Source organism: Drosophila melanogaster, chromosome 3R (assembly GCF_000001215.4).
Source record: "Drosophila melanogaster chromosome 3R".
Classification (NCBI taxonomy): Eukaryota; Metazoa; Arthropoda; class Insecta; order Diptera; family Drosophilidae; genus Drosophila; species Drosophila melanogaster.
Window position 1 is genome coordinate 18,472,381 of NT_033777.3, and position 25,970 is coordinate 18,498,350.

The following is a 25,970-nucleotide window of genomic DNA, read 5'->3' on the forward strand; positions in this document are numbered from 1 at the left end:
CCCGTGATCTTTTGACATTTTATGAAGGAAAATAATTATTTTAAAATCTCGTTTACAGAAAATCGTTGTCAAAAAACAAAATATTTTATGCCTTGAAATATTTTATGAACTGCATTTTCCTTACATACATGTATGAATGTATTTAAATTAAACGAAGTTCAGGGAACATAAATTAATAAATTTGTATCTAATTAAATATGCCATGTCATTTTAAGTGGACTTTCAAAAATATAATTGTAGCCAAAAGAAAACCGAGAATTAAAATTGGGCTACAAAACGAGTGATTATAAAATTCGCGGGCATTGTTGCCGTTGTCAAGTAATTTACGAACTTAATTTATTTTTTATTTATTTCTACCTTCTTTTTATTGTTTTTATTATTATCGCCTGCTGCTTTGCGAATATTGCTTCCTCTTCGGCAACGTAATATAACAAAAGAAATACTGTCAAATGTGTGTGTGTGAATTTTGAATAAAACGTAATAAAAAACAACAGTAACGCGCAGATACAACAATAAACAAATAAAAAAACAAATACAAACGCCAAAGCGAAAGAAAAAATTTCAAGGTCAGCGCCGAAACGTGCATGCAAAAATTAAGCGCTGAAAAAAACGAGCGTTCAAAATAAAGTAAATAAAAAAAAACAGCAGCAGCCAAAATCCCAGCGAAAGAGTCAAAGGAGAAATCCAAACAATTTTGGAGCTACTGAACAGCACTTTCTCAGCTTAGAAAATAGAAAGAAAGTCAAGATTCTCGAAGAATTGTAAATAGGAAATTTAACATTTTGATTCACGTGATTAATGTGAAATTTACATTTCTTTGAACTTGTGTTTGCTAAATGAACAACAAAGACATTCATAAATATTTTTTAATTATTTAAAAATAACATCAAAAAGAACAAGATATGTAATTATGTTTTATATAAGATAAGTGGATTTGTCTTCTTAATTCTGAGAACCATGAACTTTTAAACAAGACATAATTCTTTATTGCCTTCCTAGCCATTGCCAGTAAATCAAATTTCGTTCTTACAAGTATGGATGGGTAATTGACTTAACATCTATTGTTTTTCATAGTGATTGGTATTACCGAAAGTATTGGCATTTCCATGACAAAACCGATTGAAGAAGGCAACCCTTCCCGTTTTCGTTTTCGCTTCCATCACAGACTCCAAAGTTGAGTCACAGCTCGTAGGGATTGTGTGGAGCCAAGGGGAGGATTGTGGATGATGGGAAGAAGGAGGAGGAAACCCAATCGGCGGCAATCGACACTTGTCCTTGAAAGCCAGCCAGAAGAAGAGGCTGAAGCTCAAATGAGCCATGTTGGCAGAGCTGCCAAAATGCAGTCAACGGCGACGCCGACAGACGTCGACGCTCAGCCGATGTCGTCAGCAGCAGCAGCAACACGGCGGCAATTTTGAAAATTAAGTGATTTAAAACATCATAATTATGCCAAATTACTTGATTAAGTTATAATTAAAGTAGACTGCAGTGTTTAATGGTTTCGAATACCTAATAAGAATGAAATGGCATTGCAATACATTGCAATATACAACTACAGCACTAAAAACTTTTCAACATTAGACAGCACTGCCAGGAATAAAAATGTATCGCAGCACATTACCGTAAAACAGCAGCAACATTGTTCTTTCAGGAGTAAAAGCACATGCAACATCGGCGAGTAGCTTTAGCAACATGAGTGAAGTTAAGAAAGGCATCAGCAACACTTCACTAGCAACATCAGAGGCACAGCAACAACTCTGCAGCAGCAGCAGCCGCCGCAACAGCAACATGAGGGACGTAAGCAGCGGCGGCCCTCGAATTTTGGGGCTTGGCTGCCGTCTCTTTCGCGCCCCGCCCCCTACTACCCTCCTGCTCCATCACTCTCGCCAAATGAACAACTGTCGCTGTAGTCGTCGCTGATTGTTGTTCTTGTGGCTCAGCATAAATTCGCAAAGTATGCGAAATTTATTAGGGTCTGTTTCGCATGTGCCGATGTTGTTGTTGCTGTCGTGGCTCGTCTAATTTAAAGTTCACAGGCAAACACACACACACACACGCCCATTTGCACACACATACACTCGCCCATCGAGAATTGCTCTCTTGTGTAAGTGAGTGTAACACACACATCGATATAAAACCCGAAATAGCGAATAAAGGCAAAGACAACAACAACGACTACAACAACATGGGAGGAGGAGGGCAGTAAAAAATGTTTATATTAATTTTTGTATGTTGTTAAATTGGTTTTGCATTGCCGTTGTTGTTGTTGCAGCCTGGCAGCTCGTTCAGCGCTCGTTGTTGTTGTTTTCATTTACTTTATTCCTATTCTTTCCTATTGATTTTGATATTTGCTAAACTCTTGGCGAAAAAGGCAAACTAACACACGTGCAGCAGCTTGTGCTATCTTTTTATGCGTATGTGTGCGTCACTTTTTGGCACTTTTACACGCGTGTGTGTGTGTGTGTGAGCAGCGATTAAATTCGCGAATTGATCGCGCGTGTTTGGCGCTCTGCGTTGTAAGTATGTACATATCTACAAATTTATGTTATTTTTAGCAATCAAATAATAGCGAATTTCTGCATTGATAAGCAATTATTTCCTATAAATAAACCAGCAAAATTAGTGGTATCAAACGGTTAGTTTTCCTGAGTCTCATTAGTAAATGGTTAAGAGATCATAATTCATTCATAAAGCCATCTCTTACTGACTAAGAATTTGACCGAGAGATTTTCTCATGCTGCACCAAGCTTATTAACCATAAATGAGAGCCCATTCGGAATTAACTGCCCATAAAAAGCAGCGAGTTCTGTGCAAATTGCAGAGGTAGATAAATGTCCATTAAATAGACTTTTATCGAGCGCCTTTCCTGTCACCTTGCCATTACTGGCGCGATACTCATACCTACATACATACATATAGAGCTCTGGCCATTACATAATCGCCACTTTGGATGCATGACTACGACGGTTTGTGCCACAAGAAATGGCAAAAACAGGCCGTCAAGAGCACAACAGCCAGCAGAATTAGTAGTTGGCCACTAGGAACGATGGCGCGAGCGAAGCGAAGCTAGTTCAAAAACATGTTTTAACCTTTTTCGTGGCGTGCAAAAGCCCAGCCTGGCTTACAAGCTCCAAAATTAACACAAAAAGGTAAGAAATAAATAAAACATAATACGCACACACAGCCACACTTGGTAACGAGAACGTGGCTAAAAAAAAAAAATTAAGAAGGGTAAGCGAAGCACGCGAAAAATTTGGCATAAATGGCCAAAGACAAAACGCAGCGCCGAAAGCACCGAAAACCCAAAAACCGAATCGCCAATTTCTGCGCATGCGCCGCTGCCTGCGTCGGCAGCACTGTCGGCAGCGCCGCCGGCGTCGACGGCGACGTCGCTGTCAAAACCTTTGAGCGGGGACTTAGACGTGACTTACAAACTAAATGCGCTCGCTCAAGGTTAAAGCCGTTTATTTGTAAGCCAACGGCAAAAAACGAAACTGAAAACTGAAAAGCGCCGAAAGAATCTCGCGAAAAAAGTTGAAGTTGATATTTGCCGAAGTTGTATCTTTTTAAAGCGACCCAACCAGCATGTGCGTTTGTGTGTGTTTTCGCTGCCCAACCGCGTGTTTCAGAACTAAAAGATCGTTTGAAGGTTCTTTTTAACGTTTTAAGATTATAAGTTTTAAGGCATTAATTTTAAAAAAGTTGACCAAGATAATGGGAAGGTATTTAAATTAAATTATTATACACATATGAAAAATATTACCTTATTACATTATTAAATGTTATATTATGTTATACTATATAATATATATTTTTCAATGGAAGCTTTTGATATTTTTGTATATGAATGCGGTTTATAGGCTTTTGTAAAAATATGTTTAAACCCAACTATCTGAAGACTTACGAGCTTTTCTATCTACAGATACACACATACATATATTGTTGATGCTCCTAACTTATCTTATATTTATGAAACGCACAGCACGTAGTGTAATGTAGCGCCTATTGTACTGTAATTCGAAGGACCGATCGTGTTGGCCATGCCAACAAATAAAGCCATAAGGTTCTCTATTGATCCGCATGGAATATCCGTTAATAATACGCATCTGGGGTCTATTGTTGAAATTGATTGCCCGAATGGCTTTTGTGCGCGATAAAATGGGACTCAATTAATTAGCGGCCAAGTTTGCAGCCATATCGATGAGAGCTAAGAGAAAAATCGTGTTGCGAAATAAACAAATGATTCAACTTTAACCTGACCCTGCATGTCTGTCACAGATCGGCGGCGGAGCAGCAGCAGCACCAGCAGCAGCAGCTGCTGTATTATATACTTTTTTATTCCGATGACATCATTCCAGAGTCACAGACGATAGTGGCTCAGAGGCCCGGGCCATTTGTTTTAATCGCAGCCGAAACAAAAGTGTTTGCGCACAGTTGACCAAAAATGTGCATTCGCATTGATTTCGAGTGCAATCCGATGCAATTCGATATCCACCCACAATGCAGCCACCCACGCTCGCCATAAGCCAAAGCTGTCAAAATATCAGCTGCAACTAAATTAGTGAGCCTGACAAATGCCAAACAAGTTGTTTGTAGGTGCCACAATTCAAATTATTCAATTAGCATGCATTGCGTATTTTCATCTATTTTCAAAGACGACGTCACCGCCGATTTTTGCTTTTTTCAGCTAATACACTTGGATAATCGAAGTTAGGCTGCAACTAAAGCGGTTCTTAATCAATTAAAACTTAAGCAATCAGGAGATAATAAATTATATAAAATGGTATTTTTTGAGTATCTTATAAAGCATAACCAAAGTAATAATTCGAATTTCTCTTGGGTTTTCGTATCTCAAATCAATTAATGACTATCTTTACGTTCTGTGAAATATTCTGAATCATTTACGATTTTATTCCGAGTGTGGATTTGCTATTGCTGCCGTGTTTTTTTCTGCTGCTCCTATTAGCCAACACGATCGCGTCGCGTTTGTCCTTCACGAGCCGTCGACCAAATTGGCATCGATTTGGCAGCGGCTTAAGCGGCAGTTACTTTGACCATATGGGCGCGAGCAGACGACTTACCAATCTTTAATGGCTTTTGCAAAAAAAAACAAAAATTAATCTATTAAATGGGAAACAGAACGCGGCGAAAAATCAATTTTAAAATGGCAGGGCGCGCCACGACAGATACTTTTGGCAATTAGCAATAGTTGGATACTAAAACGCAAACACTGGCAAACATCGGTCGCCATGGTAGAGAGCGTGGGATAATTAATATACCGAATTCCACCAAACCCGAAACATTTGCAATAAAACAAGATCGCATGGGATGAGTAATCGGCTAGATCGCTGATGCCCTTGACAATGGCTGTATTCCATCTAGTTTTCTAATTTATAGCATGGCACATCCACATCTAAACTGTTTATATGTTATTATAATGTGTAACGCTTTAAATTTTAATCTTCTTATTAATTATTTATTGTACTTTTTATAAATGCTAAAACATTGACTTAATAATCCATGGACATATCCGAAAAACCCCCTGAATTTGTATCTCCAAATTACTTTGAACTTTTATCAGCTGAATAAATGATTAGACTTGACAAAAGACCATTAAAATCGCATCTTCATTTGTAAACTTATTTTCCATAAAATATTTGCAGATATTAATGAGCGAACAAACCTTGTCATTTCCGCAATTGAAGGTAGTTGGTAGAGCACTATAACATTTGCACTGCGTTTGTGGTTCGGGGCAAAGTATCTGTATCTTTCGGTATTTCGATTATTCGATTATCTGGAGTATGCAGCTGTATCTCTCAAGTTCAACTGGCACATTGATGCGACGAGGCATTTGCTGATGATATTTCTGCGATTGTATCTCACACACTTTGTAGCAAACACTCGCGCACGTTCTCAGTTTGGAATTCCTTTGTGCAAATTATTACACAATGCCTGATGAGCCAAGCAAGCACCCAGCAGCAAACACCAAACAACGAGCCCATAGACGGAAAAAGAGATTCGAAAAGAGAGCAGTTGAAAGACTGGTTGAGGCTAAGACCGTAACCCTCCTCTGGAGCCCTCGCTGCGAATCGCATCAGTGCGAACCGACTGCCGACTGTCCCAGCTTAGATTCCGATCCAGACCCCAGGCGGATGCGATCCGATCCGATCCGATCCCTTACGATCTGATCCCTTGGCACGTCGTCCAAGTAAACAAAATAAACGAAATGGTTTCTATGAAGGCGAAAACTGAGCAAAAAAAAAACTTAAAGGGGCAAGCGAGATACCCTGCAAAGGGTTGCAAGTTTGAGCTGAGAAGTCTACGATTAGAAAAGTTTATTTTTAAGTTAGTTTAAAAAACTGAATGGATTCATCTAATAGAAGTATCTGTTACTATAGTTTGCTAACTATTTAAGAACCTTTTCTGGTCTAATCACTATCCTAGTCCTCTAATGAACAGCAAAAGTCAAGTAGTATGTTAATCAAATCAATGAAAATATTATTTAAACCGATTGCAATGTATGCACTACAAAACCTTCTAATTTCTATGGAGAGCATTCAATTCGTCGGTCATCTTGCGTGCTTTGGGCTCTTATGAGTTTTTCGGTGGATTTATTTTGCGTTGCCAAAATTCGCTGCGCTGACGGGACGGAAAGGGATGGGCAAAGTTTACAGCGCTGTTGCTGTCTTTATATATATACATATATATATATATATATATATTTCTTCTTTTTTCAAAACTTTTTTTTTGTATTTTTGCGGCGCGACATTTCGAGCAACGATCAAGGGCAAGTTGGACATGCCGCTGCCTCTGCCGCTGCAGACGTCGCTGCCTCACCCTTGAAGAGCTTACAGCGATCTTACGGATGTATCTGTGCCCTGTATCTGTATCTGAACGGCTTTTGTATCCGCAGAGGGGTATCTGTATCTGTGTATCTGTGTCTGGGTCTGCGAATAGGGTGTGTGTGCTTCTTTTGGAGGGTTTTCGCTTTCAAACGAGCAATTTGCGAATTTCGTCGGCTGCTTATAAAATTGTGTATTTATTCCTCGTTCGCCGACGTTTGCCTGCTAACCTAGTAGCCAGTCGTTTGCTCTTTTTTGTAAGTCTCGCTTTGTCTCGATTCTTTTCGGTTTCTTTCCGTATCATCCCCAGTGTGTCCCCTGTTCCTCTGAGGATCGCTTTTAATTCTATGGAATTGTCTGAAAATTAAGCACAGGAGGCAAGACACAGAAAAAAAAAGTGCCCGACCGAAAAAGAACCATTATGAAATGCTCCTCACATGTTAGACACACATTCAAGCGATCATGATAATGATGATAGTCATCACCAGCTGATTTCCCTCCCGCTCACACCCTATGCTGCGTCTCTGTCTCCCTTTTGTTTATTCACCTTTTTGGTTTTGTCATTATAATTCGGTTTGTGAATTTCAGGTTTTGCTTTTACAGAAATCATTTCAATTTGCATGTACATATGTAGCGATGATAGTGCCATATTGCATTACATTTAAAGGAACTTCTGTTCGCAATGGATCACATAATGGAGTTTCTCTTTAAGTGATTACAGCGAATTCCTGAACAATTAAGCTTATTCTTGGAAGCGGCGAAATCTGCACTTTATTCTATGTTTAGACTACCTTCATAAAGAGACTATTGTTATATACCCTTACTAACGGATAGAAAGTTTAATTTTTAGGATTTGTATTCTGTGTGCTTATCATTGTTGTTACTAGTTACTCTTAATTTGAAATAAAAATAAAGAGTTAAAAGTTATTTATATAATTTTCCATATAACCGACATTCCTTTCTGTTTCTAAGTATTGGCCTTTATCCTTTTACTTCTATCATTTCCCAAACTGTTTGTTTTGAATTCTTTTTTAAGTCACAACTACTAAGAGATGTAGATTCTTTCAACTGTTATCACTCTTTTTCCGTCAGGATCGCCTCATACTTTTTCTTTGATTATCTTTTTGCTTTTAGGCAGCGAGGCGCCACATGTTGCACTGTCGCATGTGTTGCGATTGTTCACAGTTCACGGTTTTCGTTGCCGATCGCATATTCACAACACTCGCTTGTTGATGATTGTTCACACTCAGAAGATCGTTTTTCGTTTGTATAATCTTGCGTTTATTTTTTTTTTTTTTTAATTTTTGTTTTCAGATATTCGGTTTTATATTTTTGTTGTTGCTTGACGAGCAATAGAAACGCGTGCCACAACGTTGCGGTTGCAGTTGTTTTTAGCGAGTGTTCGTTGCAAATGCTGCAAATAATGCTAAAAGTCTAAAAAGAACACGTCCAGCAACAACTTAGACGACGCGACGTCGCAGTCGCCGCTGGCAGAGCAATAGCAGCAACATCGCTAGTTGCAGCGGTGAATTTCGCATGTGGCAAATGCTGGAGTTGCAGTTGCCCTCTCTCTTTCTATCTCCCTCTCTCTGTGGACCGGCCCTCTCTCTCGCTCCGTTTCTCTAGCTCTCTTTCGCACACTTGGCATTAGAATAGGCTTAGTCTTAGATGGGCAACGAACGGCGATCGTTCTCGGCTTCGTTGCCTACCGAACGCCTTCCGCACGGCCCCCTTCAACGCCTCTGCCCCGCCCCCTTTTCATGAATTGCGGGTTTCTGCAGCTGAGCAATGAAAAGCTGTCCCAGTGTCTGTGGCTATCTGTGTGTGCGTTAGAGATGCTCGGTTCTTGTGGCACATGTGCTCACTACACTGGACGAAATCCGGGATCCTCATTCTAGATTCAATCGTTAACATACATATTTGATATGGTATGACAATGTATGATGGATGATTTGAATAATTTCTAGCTTAATTTCCAATTATATATTATTTTCTGGCTGTTTAAGCTAGTATTCATTCTCTATCATTAAGAAATTTCTGGCAAAGAATATCTTTTGTTAGCTTTTACCTGTTGTTTCAGTGCACCTAAGTGGCTCTCAAAGTGCTGTCGCTGCTACTGACTACACACAAATACCACACACAAGCACACTCATCCTCCACACATATTTCGCACTTGACAAGGGGAAGAGGGAACCATAAGATGCGTAAACTTTTGCAAAAAATGCCCACACAAAAGATAGCTAAGAATCAGGACAGCCAGAAACAGGGACAGATGCTTGCGATATACTGAAGTTGTGCCTTTAGCTTAAAATCGTAATATTAATTAAGAAAATGTTCTATTATTGAGCTATGCAATGCATATAAATTTATCATATTAATCAAGAATTCCATTTCAAAGAAAGTTTGATGATCCGTCACTGTCTTCTAGCTATAACAATGCTTTCGCCCTATCTTACGCCCTTTCTCTCCTTGGCCACCACATATCTCTCGGTCGCTCGTGTAAAGCAATTCGAATTTCGAACGCCCAGCTGTATCTCACAGATACTTTTCGCACACAGAGATACGGCGAGCGATGCGGTAACCGCGATCGCACGCACTCAAATCACCGAATTCGGAACCGAACACAGACCTAGAAAAAAAAAAACCCGAAGCATCGGCGAGCGTTGGAAATGCGCTAATTATTGGCGAGCTTTCTTCGCGAGCAAGAGAAAAGCAAGAAGGTTTCTCTTACTCGACGTTCAAAGAGAATGCATAAGAAGAGATGGCGCAGATAGTTTATTTAGTTTAGGGCTCGCATTTAACCTTTGACACGTGCCAGATAACGCCCAGCCACCCACTGAAAAGTTCGAAAATCAAGCAAACTTAAATGCGAGGAAATCAAAGTGAAAGAAGCTAGAGAAATGGTAGAGAGAGTGAGTGAGTTGGTGAGATGGGGTTTGGGGGGGGGTGGTCGACAGCCAACAGCAGTAATTGGCAAGGTCGTTTCGTCGTTTGTCGTAATCACTGCGTTTGCTTTTCGGTCTTCCGTTTTCGTCTTTTTCGACCAACAAAAGGCGAAAACAACAACAGCAAATACAAACTGTTTGCCTTTGTTCTTTTTTTTATTTTTTGCACAACCGCATTTCGGGTTTGCAGCAAAATTAAGAAAAAATCTCTAGTTCACTTTTAAGAAAGAAAATTCCGTTTAATTTTAGCATTTTATGTTTAGCAATTTTAATATAAGTCAATCTGAACAGCGCTTGAAAAATTCCCAAATTAGTCAAATCATTGCTAAAAGCGATATTATCAAGTCACGATTATAGTTATGTAGGTTCATCAACCTGGACAAAAATTTGCCAATTTAATTGGCTAAAATCTATCAAGATGTGGTTTTAAAGATACATTTTAGTTACTTATCAATATTTTTAGAAGTAAATACGGGGTTAAATGTTTCGTGAAAACTAGAAATTTACCCCACATCATTGTCTATAATTTATTTTATAGCGTTGTTATATTTTTAAATAAGATGCTATATTTTAAATGCCTTTTTGTTTCTTTGATTTAAGCGTTTAGTGATAAATGAAGTAAAAATAAGAAAGTGTAATTGATTTGACGAGTGCTAAGTGGGTATGGGGTGTGTACGTTCTCAGTCGGCGGTCAGGGATCACATGGCGTATGTGCAATATGGATATTCGTTGGTGAGATATTTTGATTCAAAAGTTTGTGCGGAAATTTAATTTGACTTCCAATGGGCTGAGAATTTCCACACATGTGTTTCGTTTTAGCTAACAGCGACCGCGTATTAGACATTAACCATTTTTGCTTTACAAATAAACCCAAATAGATGCCCTAATTTGGACCAAAAGTTGTATAGAGATCGGCGCACAAATAACCAGCGAAAGTAGGGCGCCAGCTGGCCACCTTACACCTCTAACCGCCCCCAAAAACGATCGAGAACAATATGGTTTTAATCGGGGCGCGTATTCTGTTGATTATAATGCAAATATTACACGCTGCGGTGATCTGTTTAATAGAGAACTATATACGCGTATATACATGGTAATTTTGTGGCACATAGATGAATATGTCTTACAAAAGTTCTTTGTTTACCCACCGCCCCGTTTTCGCCTGTTTAGCATTTGGCCAAATGTGCGTAATTTACTTAGCCCAATTCTCACCATTTCCAAATAAATTTCTTGTTTACTCGCTTTATAATTCCGACAGGTTATTGAACCCACCACCCCATTCCACCCACAAATACATATAGAAAACTGTACCATTTAGTGGCTGCCACTTGCTATCAAATTTTGGCAATTCGGATGAGGGCTGCCATCTCTCTACGCCCTCAATTATGTCACCCTCAAGTATTTCGGGTTGCTCATAAATTACGTTGAATGAATTTAATTGCCACGACGCATAAATCTAAAGCGCTTCAGTTGAGTTTTCGCCGAAAAAAGCGAAGTGCCTGGGCTTGGCGCCGGGCAATTTATTAAAAGTATTAGGCGAAAAATTAAAATGGGCAGGAGAAACCATCAAAGGTCGCATGGAACGCAAGATGCGCTCATAATAAACTTGTTGTTTCAAACAAAAGAGTTAAATATGTTTTATAAAATGTACTGAACGCAAACACTGACATGTACTTAAGTACATTTTACTGTATTATAAGTTAATTTTTGATTAATTATTATTAAATTATAAACATTGGCATATGCCCGCAGTAAGGGTATCGAAGACCCGATGACGACGCAGTGCAAGGAGAATAAAAAATAGAAAACTCGCACAAAAAAAAAAAAATTCGCGCATTTGCCCTTGAAATAAATTTTAGTTTGCAAAAAACAAAAAAGTAGGAAAAAATGTGCGATTTTTGGCTGCTTTGTTTCTGCTCTGCTTTTTTTTATATTCGACCGATTTCTTTGTGTGTTTTATGCTGTTTGCATTTTGTCTAAAGTTTAGATACATTCGCGAGCCGCTTAAGCGCAGGAAGACGAGACGGGCGACGAAATTGAATGAAACAGAAATAAATGTTTTAGTTTGCATTTGGAATGCTTTGCATGTAATTTAAAAACTGGTCTAGCGGGGCCCCGTCCCAAGCCAAAAACAAAAAAAAAACCTTCGCTCGATTCGCTAAGTTTGCCAAAATTATGCGCGACTGCCCTCGAGCACACCACACTTCCCCCCACAGATTCACCCCCTCATCATACCATCAAGTTGTCGTAATTTATTGTAGACGGCAATGGCAACAACAATTTGGCAAATACGGAAGTCTATATATCTCGCTGCATTTCTGCCTTTACTGGTATCTTCCACAGTCTTAACTTTTTGTTTGCCTTTGTTTGAAATGTAATAAATTTTGGCCAAGTCGCTGCGAAGTCACTGCAAGCCGGTCGCAGATCGATCGATCTGTGTCCCTGGTTTTATTTTTAATTATTAACTTGGTTAATGAATCTCGACGCCGCAAGAGTTCGGAGCTCAGTTCGGATTTGGTTTTTGGTTCGGTTTTGGAATCGAAATCGGATTTGGAACGCGAGCGCGCACTGCATGAGAACAGCCTTCAAATCCGCTGACCTTTGCTATTTCGATTTTTGCATATTTCTAGCAAATGCTATTGAACGACCCGCAGAAAACACCAAAAACATGTTTGCATATGACGCTCGAGCGGATTTTTAATTGCCGCAGCCGCGAAACTAGCTTAGTTCATTGATTCGCTGCCCGGTCGGATTGCGGACTCTAGATTCCAGGGACCAGATCCCAGCTTCCAGAATTCCAATTCCCAGCAAGTGCCGGGCGGTGCATTCACCTCTTGCGTAATGAACACCAACAGCGCCACCAACGGAGCTAAGGACTGGACCTGGTCCAAGGCCTGCAGTTTTCAGTTAGCCAGTTTGGAGGCTGGGTACTTGGATAGTTGGATACGTGGATACTTGGATACTTGGATACTTGGATACCGGGTACTGGGATCTACGCTCTGGAGTTGGCGCACAGCTGCGTTGCAGAAATTAGAATTAGAATTCGCTTGGCTCTTAGCGCGGCCAAGGAGGAGATGGCCCAGGCTGGAGTCGCTGATAAAGCCATGCACAAAAAGCCAACGCCAAAGTCGCAGTTTTAGATAAGCACTGAGAGAAATGGACTTAGCTTCAGTTTAAAAATAACAAATATCGGGTCAGTAAGCTACGTGCTATAGAAGATATCTAATAAAAGCAATGGGTGCTAAATTAAATGCTTTAAAATTTATTTATATATTTGTACAACGATATAATTATAAAGCACTGGCAGCTATGAATTGAAGTATACTGATTAAAATATGTTACTGCTTTTTAACTTGGTTAAAATCAAGGGATTTTTAAGATCCGGCATTACTAGATTTTAATATAGAATATCCAAAATTAATTCTCCTTGTGCATCTCCAGGCGAGTAATTCCTTTGCGCTACAAAAATAATTGCAAATAAAATGCAAGCAGCCCCGCCGTTGCACCTGAGCAGGTGAGGTGGATACGGGATGGGGCGCGAGGTTGGAGCTGAAGCTGGAGTTGGAGTTGGAGCTGTAGCTGGCTGGGCCAAGAAGACATCTCTTGGCCAGCACCTGTGCGCCAAGGCGTTTAATTCCATACGAAAACAAACAGCCCAGAGAGAAGTGTTGCCCGTGTGCAGCAGTAAATGTTGCATGTTGCTGTTGCTGTTGCAGTTGCAATCCCTGTCCTCGGCCTGAGCAATGCGGCTGTTAAAGTAACAGCATCGAAGAGCCGTTATCAATATCTGGTTTGTCCACTCAGCGGGCGCTGCAGATGCAGCCCAGCATCAGGCACTCGCACATATAGCCATACGTATGTATATATATATATATGTATATATTCAGCGGGATGAAAAGCAGCGGAGAGGAGCGTAAAAGCAGGGCGGCAGATTGGGCCAATGTACCTGAGTGGCAGCCACTTTCAGGCGAAGGAATGCGTTCAGCAGCAACATGGGGCAAGAAGCGGTCCTAGGGTAACTGCAAATGTGGCCATTTATATGGCACAATAAACATTTGGCGTTGCCAGCGCTCGCATAAGTGCACTCGGCAAAAATCAGCAAATAAAATATATAGAGATTGCGGTATGTTTCATCAAATGCGAGTGTTTTATGCGAAGAAAGTGCGAAGTGCATTAAGAAATGGCCCAGAGTCTTTAATAATCAAAATAAAATATCTCTTTGGGTAAAAGTCCTATCACATTAAGTTCGTTGTTTAAACGGAATTTCCGTGATTAAAGCTACCTGATCAAAGTTACAAATTGGATTACAAGTATTTATTTGCAGTGCTTCTGTAGTTCTCTGTAGTTTTTGTTCCTGTTCTGGAGTGTTATCCCGTGCCGAGGCTTAGTTAGCCAACTATTCCGACGCCCAGCGCTTGGCTTGGCCTGGGCTAACAACCAACGGTTCGCCTCGATTTTTTCTATTAAAATTACCATCAAGATTTACATTTCAGTAGGCAACAGGTTTGGGCCCCTTTTAGGCAAATGTGGGCAGCATCATCAGTAGGAGCAGTCAGTTCTGGTGGGGTGAGAGGGATGAGAGGGATACTTGGAGGTCCGTGGTCGTGGCTAAATGCCTTGGCGGCCTCATCTGCCCACTCGCCACTCGGAGCGTCCAGAAACGCTCAAGTCAAGTGGAAAATTGCAGGCATTTGCGGTTGCTCCCATTTTGTTCGCGTTTAATGTCCATATTTAGCTGCGGGAATCAAGCCGGCGAATGAATGAACCGGCCAGATCAATCTGGAAACAATGGCTATAGCAAATATAGCTTATCGTGGGCCGAGATTGCTTTGTAGAGTGCTGAAATTTACCACAAAGAAGATGGCAGGACTTATTTTTACTGGCCTAAATTCACCGTATGAACGGTTGAATAAGTACGAAATTAATTGTGTGTTTTAAATCAATTTAAAATGGCTATATATCTTTATGTCTCAACTGTAAACTGTACTAAACAATGTAGAGCAAAATCAATTGGTTTTCAATAGTTGTTCGGCAGTTATTTCTTTATTGGTTCTTGACCAGAGTGCATTAACAGCAAAATAACTATTCACGATATTACTTAATTAAAATAACTTTTACATTCCTAGAAAAGCAACAAACATGGGTTTTATGGCCCAAAGTTAGACACAACCTTAATTTTCTTCCATAACATTTCAATGCCAATAAATAACGAAACGCTTAAGCTTTAAATAAACAATTTTCAAAAGCCTTCAAAAGCCTTCGCCATCATTGACCAATAAACCATTTATTTGGTTAACAGTTAGGCGAGGAGGCACAGATTCATAATCGCCAAGAACAGAAGTTCCTTGGCCAAGTGCTTTTCAAGCGGCCATCTAAAAGCCAACTGGCTATTCGCCATGTGCAAACGTCAATCGACGGCTGGCTGGCCAGGCAATAAATTTTAATTTCATTTAACATTTTACAAGCCTTCAGAAGGCATAAACGGAAATTTAAAGCAGGTATACGGCCGAAGAAAATCAAATTGCGGCCCAACTAGGAAGCGAATGGCCCACCATCCTTATGACTAGCAATCCCCTCGATTCTCTAGCATTTCTACGCATTAGGACATCCAATGGGCCAGTCAGTCAGTGGAGGGGGTATATAGGAGGGGGGGGGGGCTGAATTCATCTAACAGCACAACGATGTATAAAACAATTTAAATATTGCCGCCGCTGCACTTGCAACAACAACGCAGGAAAAGCGAGAAACTTGTTCTACACGCAAACGAAATTTGATGCATTTATCTTAAATATAAAAACTATATTTCTTGTGGCAGAAGATATCCCTTCGGTGAAACAATTCGATTTATAGAAATGCTTAAATCTGTAATTATAGTCAATGAGATGCATCCATCCAATATCCCTTTTGCATAATATGCTGTTCATTATTTTCAGTGCAGATAGATTCGCGGATGCATCCGCAATCTGAAACGGCCAGCCGACGCTAATCTTCATCATCCGCATTCGCATCGTGATCATCGTGTTCGTCAACTGTGTCAGCTATAGGCAACCAAAATGCAATCGGGATCGAGCCAAAGAGTTTAAGGAAGGTACACATACACAGAAAGAAAGTAGTAGTAAGTAAGTTTAGCTCCAACTAGAACTTACATATATGCATGTATCTTCAAGTTATTTTATAATAAATACCATTCTAAAATTCGAACAAAATATATAATTAAGTAAAATAAGCTTTCTAAAGTAGCAAGAATCCTTAGCAGTACAACTTTGATACTTATAAAGAGGATTCAGCTTGTCCAAGCAGTTTTGAAGAACAGTGAACCTAAAGTTATTTTATTTTCTTCAAGTGCAGAATCAGGGACTCTAGCTGGACCCCGGAGACCTGCGAAGATGCGGAAGATCAACACGCATGGGCCTGGGCATTAGCCTATGTGTGTGTCTGGCTGTCCACTCTGCTGGCCAGCGCCATGTTCATTTAAATCTACAACTTTTGGAGGGACAACTTGACTGCGACTGGAAATGGGAATGGGAATGGGACTACAACAACAGCAGCGACTGCCATGTGAGAAAATTGCGCACTTGAGCAGCCTCGGCCTGAGCTTTTCCCCAGCTGGCTGCGAAAACCTTCGGGGCTGGTCCGGTTCACTGCGATTGCCTCTTATATAAAATGAAAATTCCTCTAACAACAAATGTTTGTCCATCCACGGGCAAAGGCACAGCCACATCCTAGACCCTGCACTGCAAAATTACTATGTTTACTTTAATTGAATTTAATAAAATAAATATAATTTAAGTATTATTTAAAGAAATACGTTGTATAAAATCCAGGAGTTGTTCTTTAATGTATTTAAATAAATAATTACTTATTTAGTTATATAACTATGAATAAAAATAAGTAATAATTGTTTAAAAATGGAACTAACCCAAATTCAACCATAATATATTAAGTATACGCCACGTATTACTTTATATATTCTCGACTATGTTTTGCTCGTCACTTAAAAACCTTTTTGTTAACATTTTTTCCCGAGTGTTGCGGCATGCGGCAACCTGGGGCAAATGAAGCCAATGCGCTTATCTCGAATTCATTATTGAAATACTCGTCCCCCTTTTTTTTCGTCCCAGGAAAAGGCCCTAAAAAAAAAGAAACCGTTTGGGGCGGGGAGGCCAGCTAACGGTAAACGGCAAGGGATCAGGCAACATCTTAATGAAAATTGAATTCTATGTTTATTACGCAGTGAAAACACTTTAGCCGAGAGCCCGGCCCTGCACATAACCTTTTGGAGTGCGATCCCCGTGATGAAGTCCATCGGCCAGAATCTGGCCAGAAACCAGAATTGGGACCCTAGGTCTCGATTTGGCCAACATCTCTCAATGGACAGAGGGGCGTTGGCGGGGGAAGGGAGATAGAAAGAGCAAAGAGGACTCGTAACAACGGCAACATGTTCGGCTGATAAATGTAATAATACTAATGGAATCTAAGGGGCCCAAAGCATTAACCACGATCTCGTAATGCACTAAGAACATAAAACCCAAGAGCATTAATCCGACTTTTAAATCGCTTTTGTTCATTAATGCAGAACTAGTGCTGATTAAAAGGTTTAAATCTTTTTTTTATAATATTAAGAAAGAAAAAAATATAATGTATTATATTGAAGCAAGATGAACAAATTAAATAAAAAATTCAAATAAATTTCTTAGTTATGCCAAAGAATATTCATATTAAATATATTATATATTATATATTTCGTATATTTTGTAAATGTTAAATTTCCTACTCTGTCGAACTGTTCCCCATATCATTCTTAACCATATGAGGTTGAAACTCGCCGCATCAGGTTGCGGCAAACGGAGCCCTGTGCTCCATGGAATGGGATTGGCTCTTGTGGGATCCCACCACTTCGACCTCAACCTGCCTGTCCAACTGTCATGACAAAGTGAATGCATCCTCGGAAATTCGATTAGCCTGGCATACCATCCGAAGTCAAGGGACAGCGACATTCTGAATCGGCGGGCCCCAATCCGCAATCCGCGATCCACCGACGACCAACCACCAGGCAGGAACCAGCAACCAGCACCACCAACAGCTAGGCCAACTCACAGCGAGTGGCCGAGTGGCTCAACACCACCCTGCCACCATCCCATTTCAACCCATACCATCCCATCCAGCATCCAGATCTCCCCCTCACTTATCACACACACACGTGCAACGTGCACCAACATATGGGCACACAATTACATGGGCCACATGCAACTAGGAAGCAAAATGATCTGGCCTGCCAGCACCACCAACTATCGTCCACAAACCAGCAACAAGAACCGCTCAAAGACCTTGGTATGGGGCCAGAGCCCAGTGCAGCCAAGAAACGGGCTATACAGTGGGGCCTCAATAGCATGGATATATACTCTATTTTCCCACATCACAAGTTTTTTTTTGAAGGATGAGCTATACTAATAGTTAGAGTTATCATTACCCAAATGACGAATGTATTGAAATTGAATTGATATAACATTTTAAATTTATATAAACCCATATATATTTATATAAAACCATATTAATTTTAATCTATATATTAAACACCACTTTTTGATTATTCTACAATGAAAATAATATCTGTATTTCTCTATTAAAATATATCGTTTAAATATTTATACACATATATACCCATTGGCATCTAAATCCAATGTAGGCTGTATCCACAGCAAATGCAACGGCAACCTGCCACACGCGGCCTACGTAAGTGGCAAGATCGCACACAGCCGCAGCAGCAGCAGCAGCGTTGCAGTTGCAGTTGCAGCGCTTCAAAGGATGCCAGGCGAAAGGTGGGCAGGTTGGTTGGTCGGTTGCCAGGTAGGTTGGAAGGTTGGTCCATGTGGGACGCCTTCATGCTGATGCTACGGCTTCGACTTGGGCATCGGCTGCTGCTGCCATGCCCCCAAGTTGTTGCATTGATTTAGCAAACATGCATTTTTATAGCCTTACAACGCGCCCAGCTAACAGCAACAGTAACAACGGCAACAAGTTTCTCTATTATTTATTCCAAGCTGACGGTCACAGCACACTGCCAATAATACTTTTAAAATAATTAGGTAATTAAATAAGGACAGCCTAGTAAATATAGAATTTTTGGAAAATATTATTAAGCCACATGGCGTGTGGAATTATGAAAGAATATCGACTTAATTGATTTCAACTAGTAAACTTTGGAATATCTCCCTTTTTTCGAGTGTTTGCACTGCCTTGAAGGCATTTTCATGTCCGTCCCTGCCTTCAGCTCCTCCCTTTCTATTTGCCACCTCTCTTGCCATCTCTGTCCTCGCTGATTATTTTGATAGCACGAGGCGCACAGCTGCAGGAAAGTCGCCAATTCTGCGCATGCGCAGCAGCATCTGCATCTGCACACCGAAAAAATGAGGAAAATCGCACAACTCTTGCCGTGCAACGGATTAAAGTGTTATTAATGTTTATTACGGCTGAATGAGTTTTAATGTCCGCCGAGGTTATCATTAAAATGTTGTTAGAATTTGAATACCACGTGAGAACAAACAGAGTCCGATCGGCAAGTCTGCCGCCTTTGCATCTCTGCCTCGGTTTTGGCCTGGTCAAAACCAGGGGCCACATTGCAAGTGGCCGAGCAGGAAGAGCGTGTACTTTATTTTGATTGAAGCTGCCATGGAATTTCTTTTGTATGTTCGTGAAGATTTTTTAATGATCGGTGACAGGATTATTAAAGTCATTAAGCGGACAAAGAAGCACGGAAAGAAAATATGAATACTTCTGTGTGAGTCGGTAGGATAACTTCTACAATTTAATGAAAAGCAACTGGCGCTAATCCTTCAGATACATTTATTAAAGGGGAGATGTATTGATCAACTTTATAATAAAAAAGAAAGATTTTTGTTTTCTGACTTTTAACATCATAGTTTACTCCATCTTCCCATATTCCAAAATTCTATATAATCTTGAAACACTTGTCTAGCCCCTTCTTTCTCTCAGTGCACTGTTGTTGGTGGGGCTCGGGACCTAATAATGTTAACTGTAACTGGCGATAGCAGTCGTAAAAGCCGCCACTTGCAACAACCAAACCCCATATGCTGATGCCAAAGTTGCGGTTTGTGCCGCCCGATCATAAAGGCCTCGGTTCTCAGGAGCAGACTGGAAATTGTGTTTGGGTTCTGTGTGCGGGTTGTGCTTTTAATTAGGGTCATCAGCGGCAAACTATGCGAGAGCCCCAAATTACAGGCAAGTGGCCAAAATGCACCGTGCCAAATGATGGCCACATAAAACTGAATGCTCTAATTGCTTGTAATACACATTGTTGCATCCAATTGACGTGAAAAGGAAAACACAGTTTCGACTTGTCACGAGATTGAAACTTTTTTCGGCACAAGCAACATTTTCTCTCAAATTACGAACACTTTGGGTCAGGATATTTTATAGAAATTGATTTCTTTTTATGGTATCTAATGGTTTAAATTTAAAGTCGTAAAAGAAATTTCACAGCTGCCACTACTTATGAGTGTGGGCTTTGGGATAAGATATCCGGTGATCAGATTTAATGTAAAACATGAAGTGCAGAGGAAATTACAACTTTTCTTTATGGCTGCTAATATGATCGAACTGAAAGATAATCGTAACGAGATAAAATCTAAATTCGTAGTAAGGATATCTGATATATATTGTAATCAACTGCTGGCAACCAAGTAATCCTTACTTTCGTATATCTATTGAAAGTACTCAAAGTAATGGATGCAAGCTTCCACGTTTTATTATTACTTGGTTTAAGCTTAAAGAATTTAGCACAGGAATTTTGCACCCCAATAGAAGTCTTTGAAACCTAACCCACATTAATGGCTCTACTCTTCTGTAAATGCAATAAGGATGCCTTCGGCTGGGAAATCCTTGAGGGCAAAATGCCTGAAAGCTGGAAACAGTCCTACGCATAAGACAAAACGATGCCAAGTCCATGGTGTGTCCTTGATGTTGTATTTGTTGTCTTACAATGGCTCTCCTGTTCGCGCCTTTGACTGCACTTACTCTCTTCCTTTTTTTTTCTTCTCTCCCATGTCCCATTGTTGTATGGTGTCCTTATTTTCCTCCTTTGGCGGCTTAAGCAGCAATTTCTCCGCCAACTTGAGCAAGTCGGCGGCTGGCTTTTCATGTCAGGCGGCATTAATGTCGGCACGTTTATCAAATTGCAGCTTACAGCGCGGAGCATCTGAAGTCGTTCACTGACTAAAAACTGAATTATAGCCAGTCGGTGGAGAAGCGAAACCGTGAGGATGTCAAATGACAGCCAACCACCACGTACTCTTCAAATTATTGACACTCGGCTGGAAATATGAAAAATTGCGAATGGCGAATGGAAAATGCACCCGCAGTTTTGCAAGTAAAGTTGGCACAGCATCCTGCTGAAATTTGAAGGTCTCGTCGCATTATGTAATGAAAAGTTGCCGGTTCACGCAACTGCCACGCCCACGCAAGCCCACAACTACATGAACGGCAAAAGCGACGCGTGCACTTTCTTGGTCAAGGTCATGACGAAATCAGCGATGAAGAAGGAAATGGAAAAACCCAACAACTAAAATTTCAAACACGAGCCAAACGAGATGACGACGCCCAAGTGGGCGGCCAGCCATGTTGGAAAACGGTTTTCTAATACGAAGTAATAGCGAAAGAGGAACTCGAAAAGGGGGTGGCGTGATTTAGAGGGGTGCAACACTGAAAGAAATTGGGGTAAACTTTTGGTAATTACAAAAAATGTAAGCTGTGCACTGCTCAAGAAAATTATAAAATTGAATACTCAGTTTAAATTTAACTTTTATTCAAGCATTTAATTTCCGGGATCTGAGAACAGCCAAGCCTCGAGCCTATTACTCGATTTGCAAAAAGTTCCTGTTTTTTAAATATTATTTTATCGTTAATGAGTTAATTATTTTCAAGTGCACTGGTAATCGATTGAGATTTCAGTAACGGCGAACAATTGAATTCAACTCGAACTCGGTTGGCAAAAAGTTACCAGACAAAGGCGGCTCCAAACTCCTACGAAAGCTGCAACTCCTCCGTTTTCCGCGAAGTTTCTGGGTATGTATTGTGGAAAGGGGCGTGGCAGATGCTATATAGATGCAGTTCGATGCCGGTCGCAATTAGCAGGCAAAGCAACTGGAGACTGCAATTTTAATTGCTTAGCGCTGCGCCATCTGGGGGACAAAAAAGAGAGCATTGCATTTGTGCATTTTTCTGCTCTGCACTTTTTTATTCTCCTCCCCTTCTATTTATTTTTTCGACCGTTAGACGCGAGATGGCCAAGTGTGTATGGGATTGGGATCGCTGTCTCATTTTGCAATAATCAGCGACAGCGAAATGGAGCACAAACGTGGCTAATTGTAAATTGTTGCAGTTTAAATTGTTACCAGTGGCTAGTGGTGTTCCAACTGGTCGCAAGTCGTAAAAGAAAACATCGAGCATGCACCGCTCGTATGTTAGAAGCAACATGAGCAACAATTGCTGCACCATCGCAGCAACATCATCATATCATCTCATATCGACCTGGAACCATTGAGATGCCATCGACCAGCCGAATGGGGCGTAATCGTTAAGAGGCATCGTTAAAAGGTTCCACATGGCATCGTAAAAATTTGTGCATTAATAAACATTATGCAACATGCGACAGGAAAATGATGAGACGACTATCAACACTGTGATTCGTATGGTCATTTTGAATGGTGCACTGCTAATAGTTCGATTGCTTTCATTCTAATTTAAAACTGTTTTAGGACTGTCAAAGTCTTAAAAATATATTTTTGTATTTATAATATATATTCTGATTTATTTACTATATGCTATTGTCTCTTTATACTATAGGAACCACTACTTTTGATTCTTTTTTTTCAGTGTTGTTTTAGTTTCTACGGAAACGATGTCCTTATTGCTTTCCAGTGACAAAGTAACCCATCCAGCCAATTCTGTGTGTGCAACTTGACCCCCCTGCGGCGTGTGAGTTTTTTTTTGAAATAGATGGCTAGTGGAGGGATCGCAGTTATAACGAGATTCAGCCCGACCAGTTAACTGCTGCTGCTGCTGCTTTTGCCGTTGTCCATTTAACGATGCGTTTATTAATGCCACAAGGGAGATCGTGATCGGAAGTTTAGAGGTGCCGGGTTTTTAATGCCCCTTTATCGGTATTATCAACGCACTAGGACATCTATTTTATGACCATGTAATTAGCTAAACAGCAACAATGTGACGAAATAGCCACCTTTTGAAGATTCAATCATATGAGCTTTCCAGGAAGTCAAATACTCGTATGTATGTCTTTAAAGACTCCTAAACTTTAGAACGAAAAAAAGATGTTCGGTAAATTTCTGAAAGACTGTTGAACTATCGGCCTGCGATGTCAAATGTGAGGCCCATTCTATAAGGAAAAAGTTATGCAATCGGCTGCCCAAGATTGCAAACCGATACATTTCCCATTGCATTGAGCAGATGCCACAGCAAATTTCTCATGCGCAGCCATTTATGGCATATGGATTGCCAATTGTCGATTGCCAAGATCGAAGTTGTAAGCACCAAGCTGCTAGCTCCAAGATCCAAGATCCAACCAAGATCGATGAACAATTTAACGGGCAGGCCAACTTGGCTGCTGGACCTGCCTTCAGTTCTAACTGTCCCTCTGACAAAATGCCGCAACCTGCAAGTGTAACTGACACACAGACAGTTGGTCAGGGCAAGAGAAGTAAAAATAAGATGAAATAAAATGAAAATAATGCCGGACGATGAGGATGGGGATTGGCGGATGGTGGCAGCACATCCAGCACATCCAGCAGATGCAGCAGATCTAGCCAACGAGACTAAGTATACAATGTGCAGGCAGGGAAAAAAATAAATCAAATTTTCTCATCAATCTCATCGAACATGAAAATGCACTTTCAAAACGCATTAAATAAACCATAACGGCACGCATGCGCCGCTGCAAGGGAGCAAAAGAAACAGAAACAGCGACTTCGAGGCCGTGTGGCAGGGGGCAGCGTAAGAGGCCGCGTAAATCTTTCACTTTGAGCCAAATGCAGCACAGCTAACTGCGGCTAACTGGAAAACTAGCGGCCGAGAAATAACGTAAACGATAAACGCGCATAGGCAAGTGCAGCCCCACAACCTCGAGGAATACGAAGGAGGTGGGGCAGTTAGGCCAGGCCAGGAGATGAAAAGGCAGCCAGCCAGCTGGTCAACGGAGATGCCATTGATTGCCAAAAAATAGCTAAGTCAACCCTTAAGTGGAAACGTAAGCCAAGTTAGCTGAGGAAACTATCCAAAAAGTTAATAAATGAGCTAATATAGAGCATAAACAAAGCTAAGTAAAGTAAGCAATATCAAACGTAAAAAAATTCTCAACAATTGAATGATATTTTTTATTATATAAGCAGACATATCATTCAATTTATTTTAGCTAAATTCACAGAAAAAAATGTTTTCATTTACTTATTGAAATTTCAAAAAAATTATAAAATACTTTTTACTTTTGTATTGAATATTTTTAACCATATTACATATAATCATTTCGTATTTATTCATCGACTTAACTTGTTTGTGAATGCGTGAATAGATGATAAACAGTTAAGTGATAAAGTTGAGTATTGAAATTGGATAAAAAATGGCCAAATTGTCAGCGCTTTTAGCCAACGACTCGCAGTATTCGCTGTGGCCTGGCCATATTTGGCATTGGCTTTGCCCAAACTCTGTGCCTCTCAGACACGCTGCGACTGCGCTGACAAATTGCTGTGGTTGTTGCCGTTGCCTGGTGTCGCCAGCAACATGCAACATACAACAAGCGGCAGCAGAAGGCAGGCGGCAGCATCCGATATGCCGGCGAGTCCTCGAGGCAGCGTGGCACACAAATTTGGTAGCACGCCGCACGGCGGCACTCAATAGTGTCCAATAATTCATAACGCAGCCGTCGCCGTTGCCAAAATTGGCAAGACGCTTGATAAGCTGACGCTTGTTGTTGCTGTTGTTGCAACTGTTGTTGTTGTTGTTGCTGCTGCTGCTGTTGTTGCTTCTGCGCAGCCGCGCGTAATAAATCTGAGCAATTTGTTGCGCACTAATCGGCCAGAGTTAAAGCTGCAGCCGCCGTAGCTTTCGTTAGCCATTTCAATTGAAAGTATCTATCGTCTTATGGGTTGCAGGTGTCTTGGCCAAAAAAACGACGCAGCGGGAACTTCAATTAGTGGGCCGAATAAATCAGTTTAGTAATTGCAAAGCAGATATGCAAGAAGATGTAACTAAACAAGGAAAAGTCGTATGCAAGCTGCTACCAAAAGTTATGACATTTTCTTTAATACTTTTAAGCTCAAACTATATAAAACTAATAACTAAAATGCTAATAGATGAAACTAGAAAATAATCTGGGAAACATAATATTTTATATACCCTTTTTTATTTTTTGATTATCTACACTTATATTTTTTGGGGGCACAAGTGCAAAGTACAATTTCCTTCGGTTGTTTAGGCTCCCAATCTTATAGTTCATCCCAGCTATTTTTCCACTTCATCGGTCAATTCGATTCAATAACTCGAAGCGCTAAAGATTCGCCGGAATCTCTTCGATCGACTGACTAATAAAAGCCATAATTTCGTTGGGCAAATGAAATTAGCATGCATTACACAACGGCAATGGCCAATAACGGCACAAACCTGCCATTGATCCTTGGGGCGTCCCATTGGGCCATCGAGTTGGCTCTTTTCGTGAGCGGATGCAGTTGCAGTTGCCTGTTGCCTGTTGCCAGTTTCCAGTTGGCCAAAGTCGCCGTTCAGCCATTCCCTGCGCATGTCTGTCTGACTGACTGAATGACTGACTGGCTAACTGATTGACTTGGCTGGGGGACTGGGGGTTCGAGACTGGTACTGGGACTGGGTCTGATACTAGCATTGGGATTCGGATTGGGTCTGGGCCCGAGCATCAATGAAACCTGGCGGATGTGGCCCGCCGCTGCTGCAGATGCTTCACGCTGCTTTGCTAACGGGATCGTTGTGGTGCATGGAGAAAAAAACCGTAGGGTTCTACTCCTAGTTCAATCTAATCTAAAATCTAATATAATCTAAAACTCTTCTATATTTATACCATAATTAATAATATGTATGTTTGACAGTGCGAGTTTAAGTCTTCCATTGAAAGCGATTTTTAACTAAA

At 40.6% G+C, this 25,970-nt stretch overlaps 1 protein-coding gene across 11 annotated transcripts in view; it reads right to left on the reverse strand.

The window, feature by feature from the left end:
• fru (fruitless) overlaps positions 1–25,970 on the reverse strand; it is a 131,314-nt gene that overhangs the window by 58,108 nt on the left and 47,236 nt on the right. Inside the window, exons 1-2 of one of the 11 annotated variants that reach the window (NM_206514.2) lie at positions 7,948–8,296; positions 5,684–5,952 (exon numbers count right to left, since the gene is read on the reverse strand). The exons of the other annotated variants lie outside the window; for them this stretch is intronic. Coding sequence (NP_996236.1) covers positions 5,684–5,691 — 8 coding nt within the window. The 5' untranslated portion in view covers positions 5,692–5,952; positions 7,948–8,296. Of the gene's footprint in view, positions 1–5,683; positions 5,953–7,947; positions 8,297–25,970 lie in introns of those variants that run through there. 11 annotated transcript variants of the gene reach the window in all.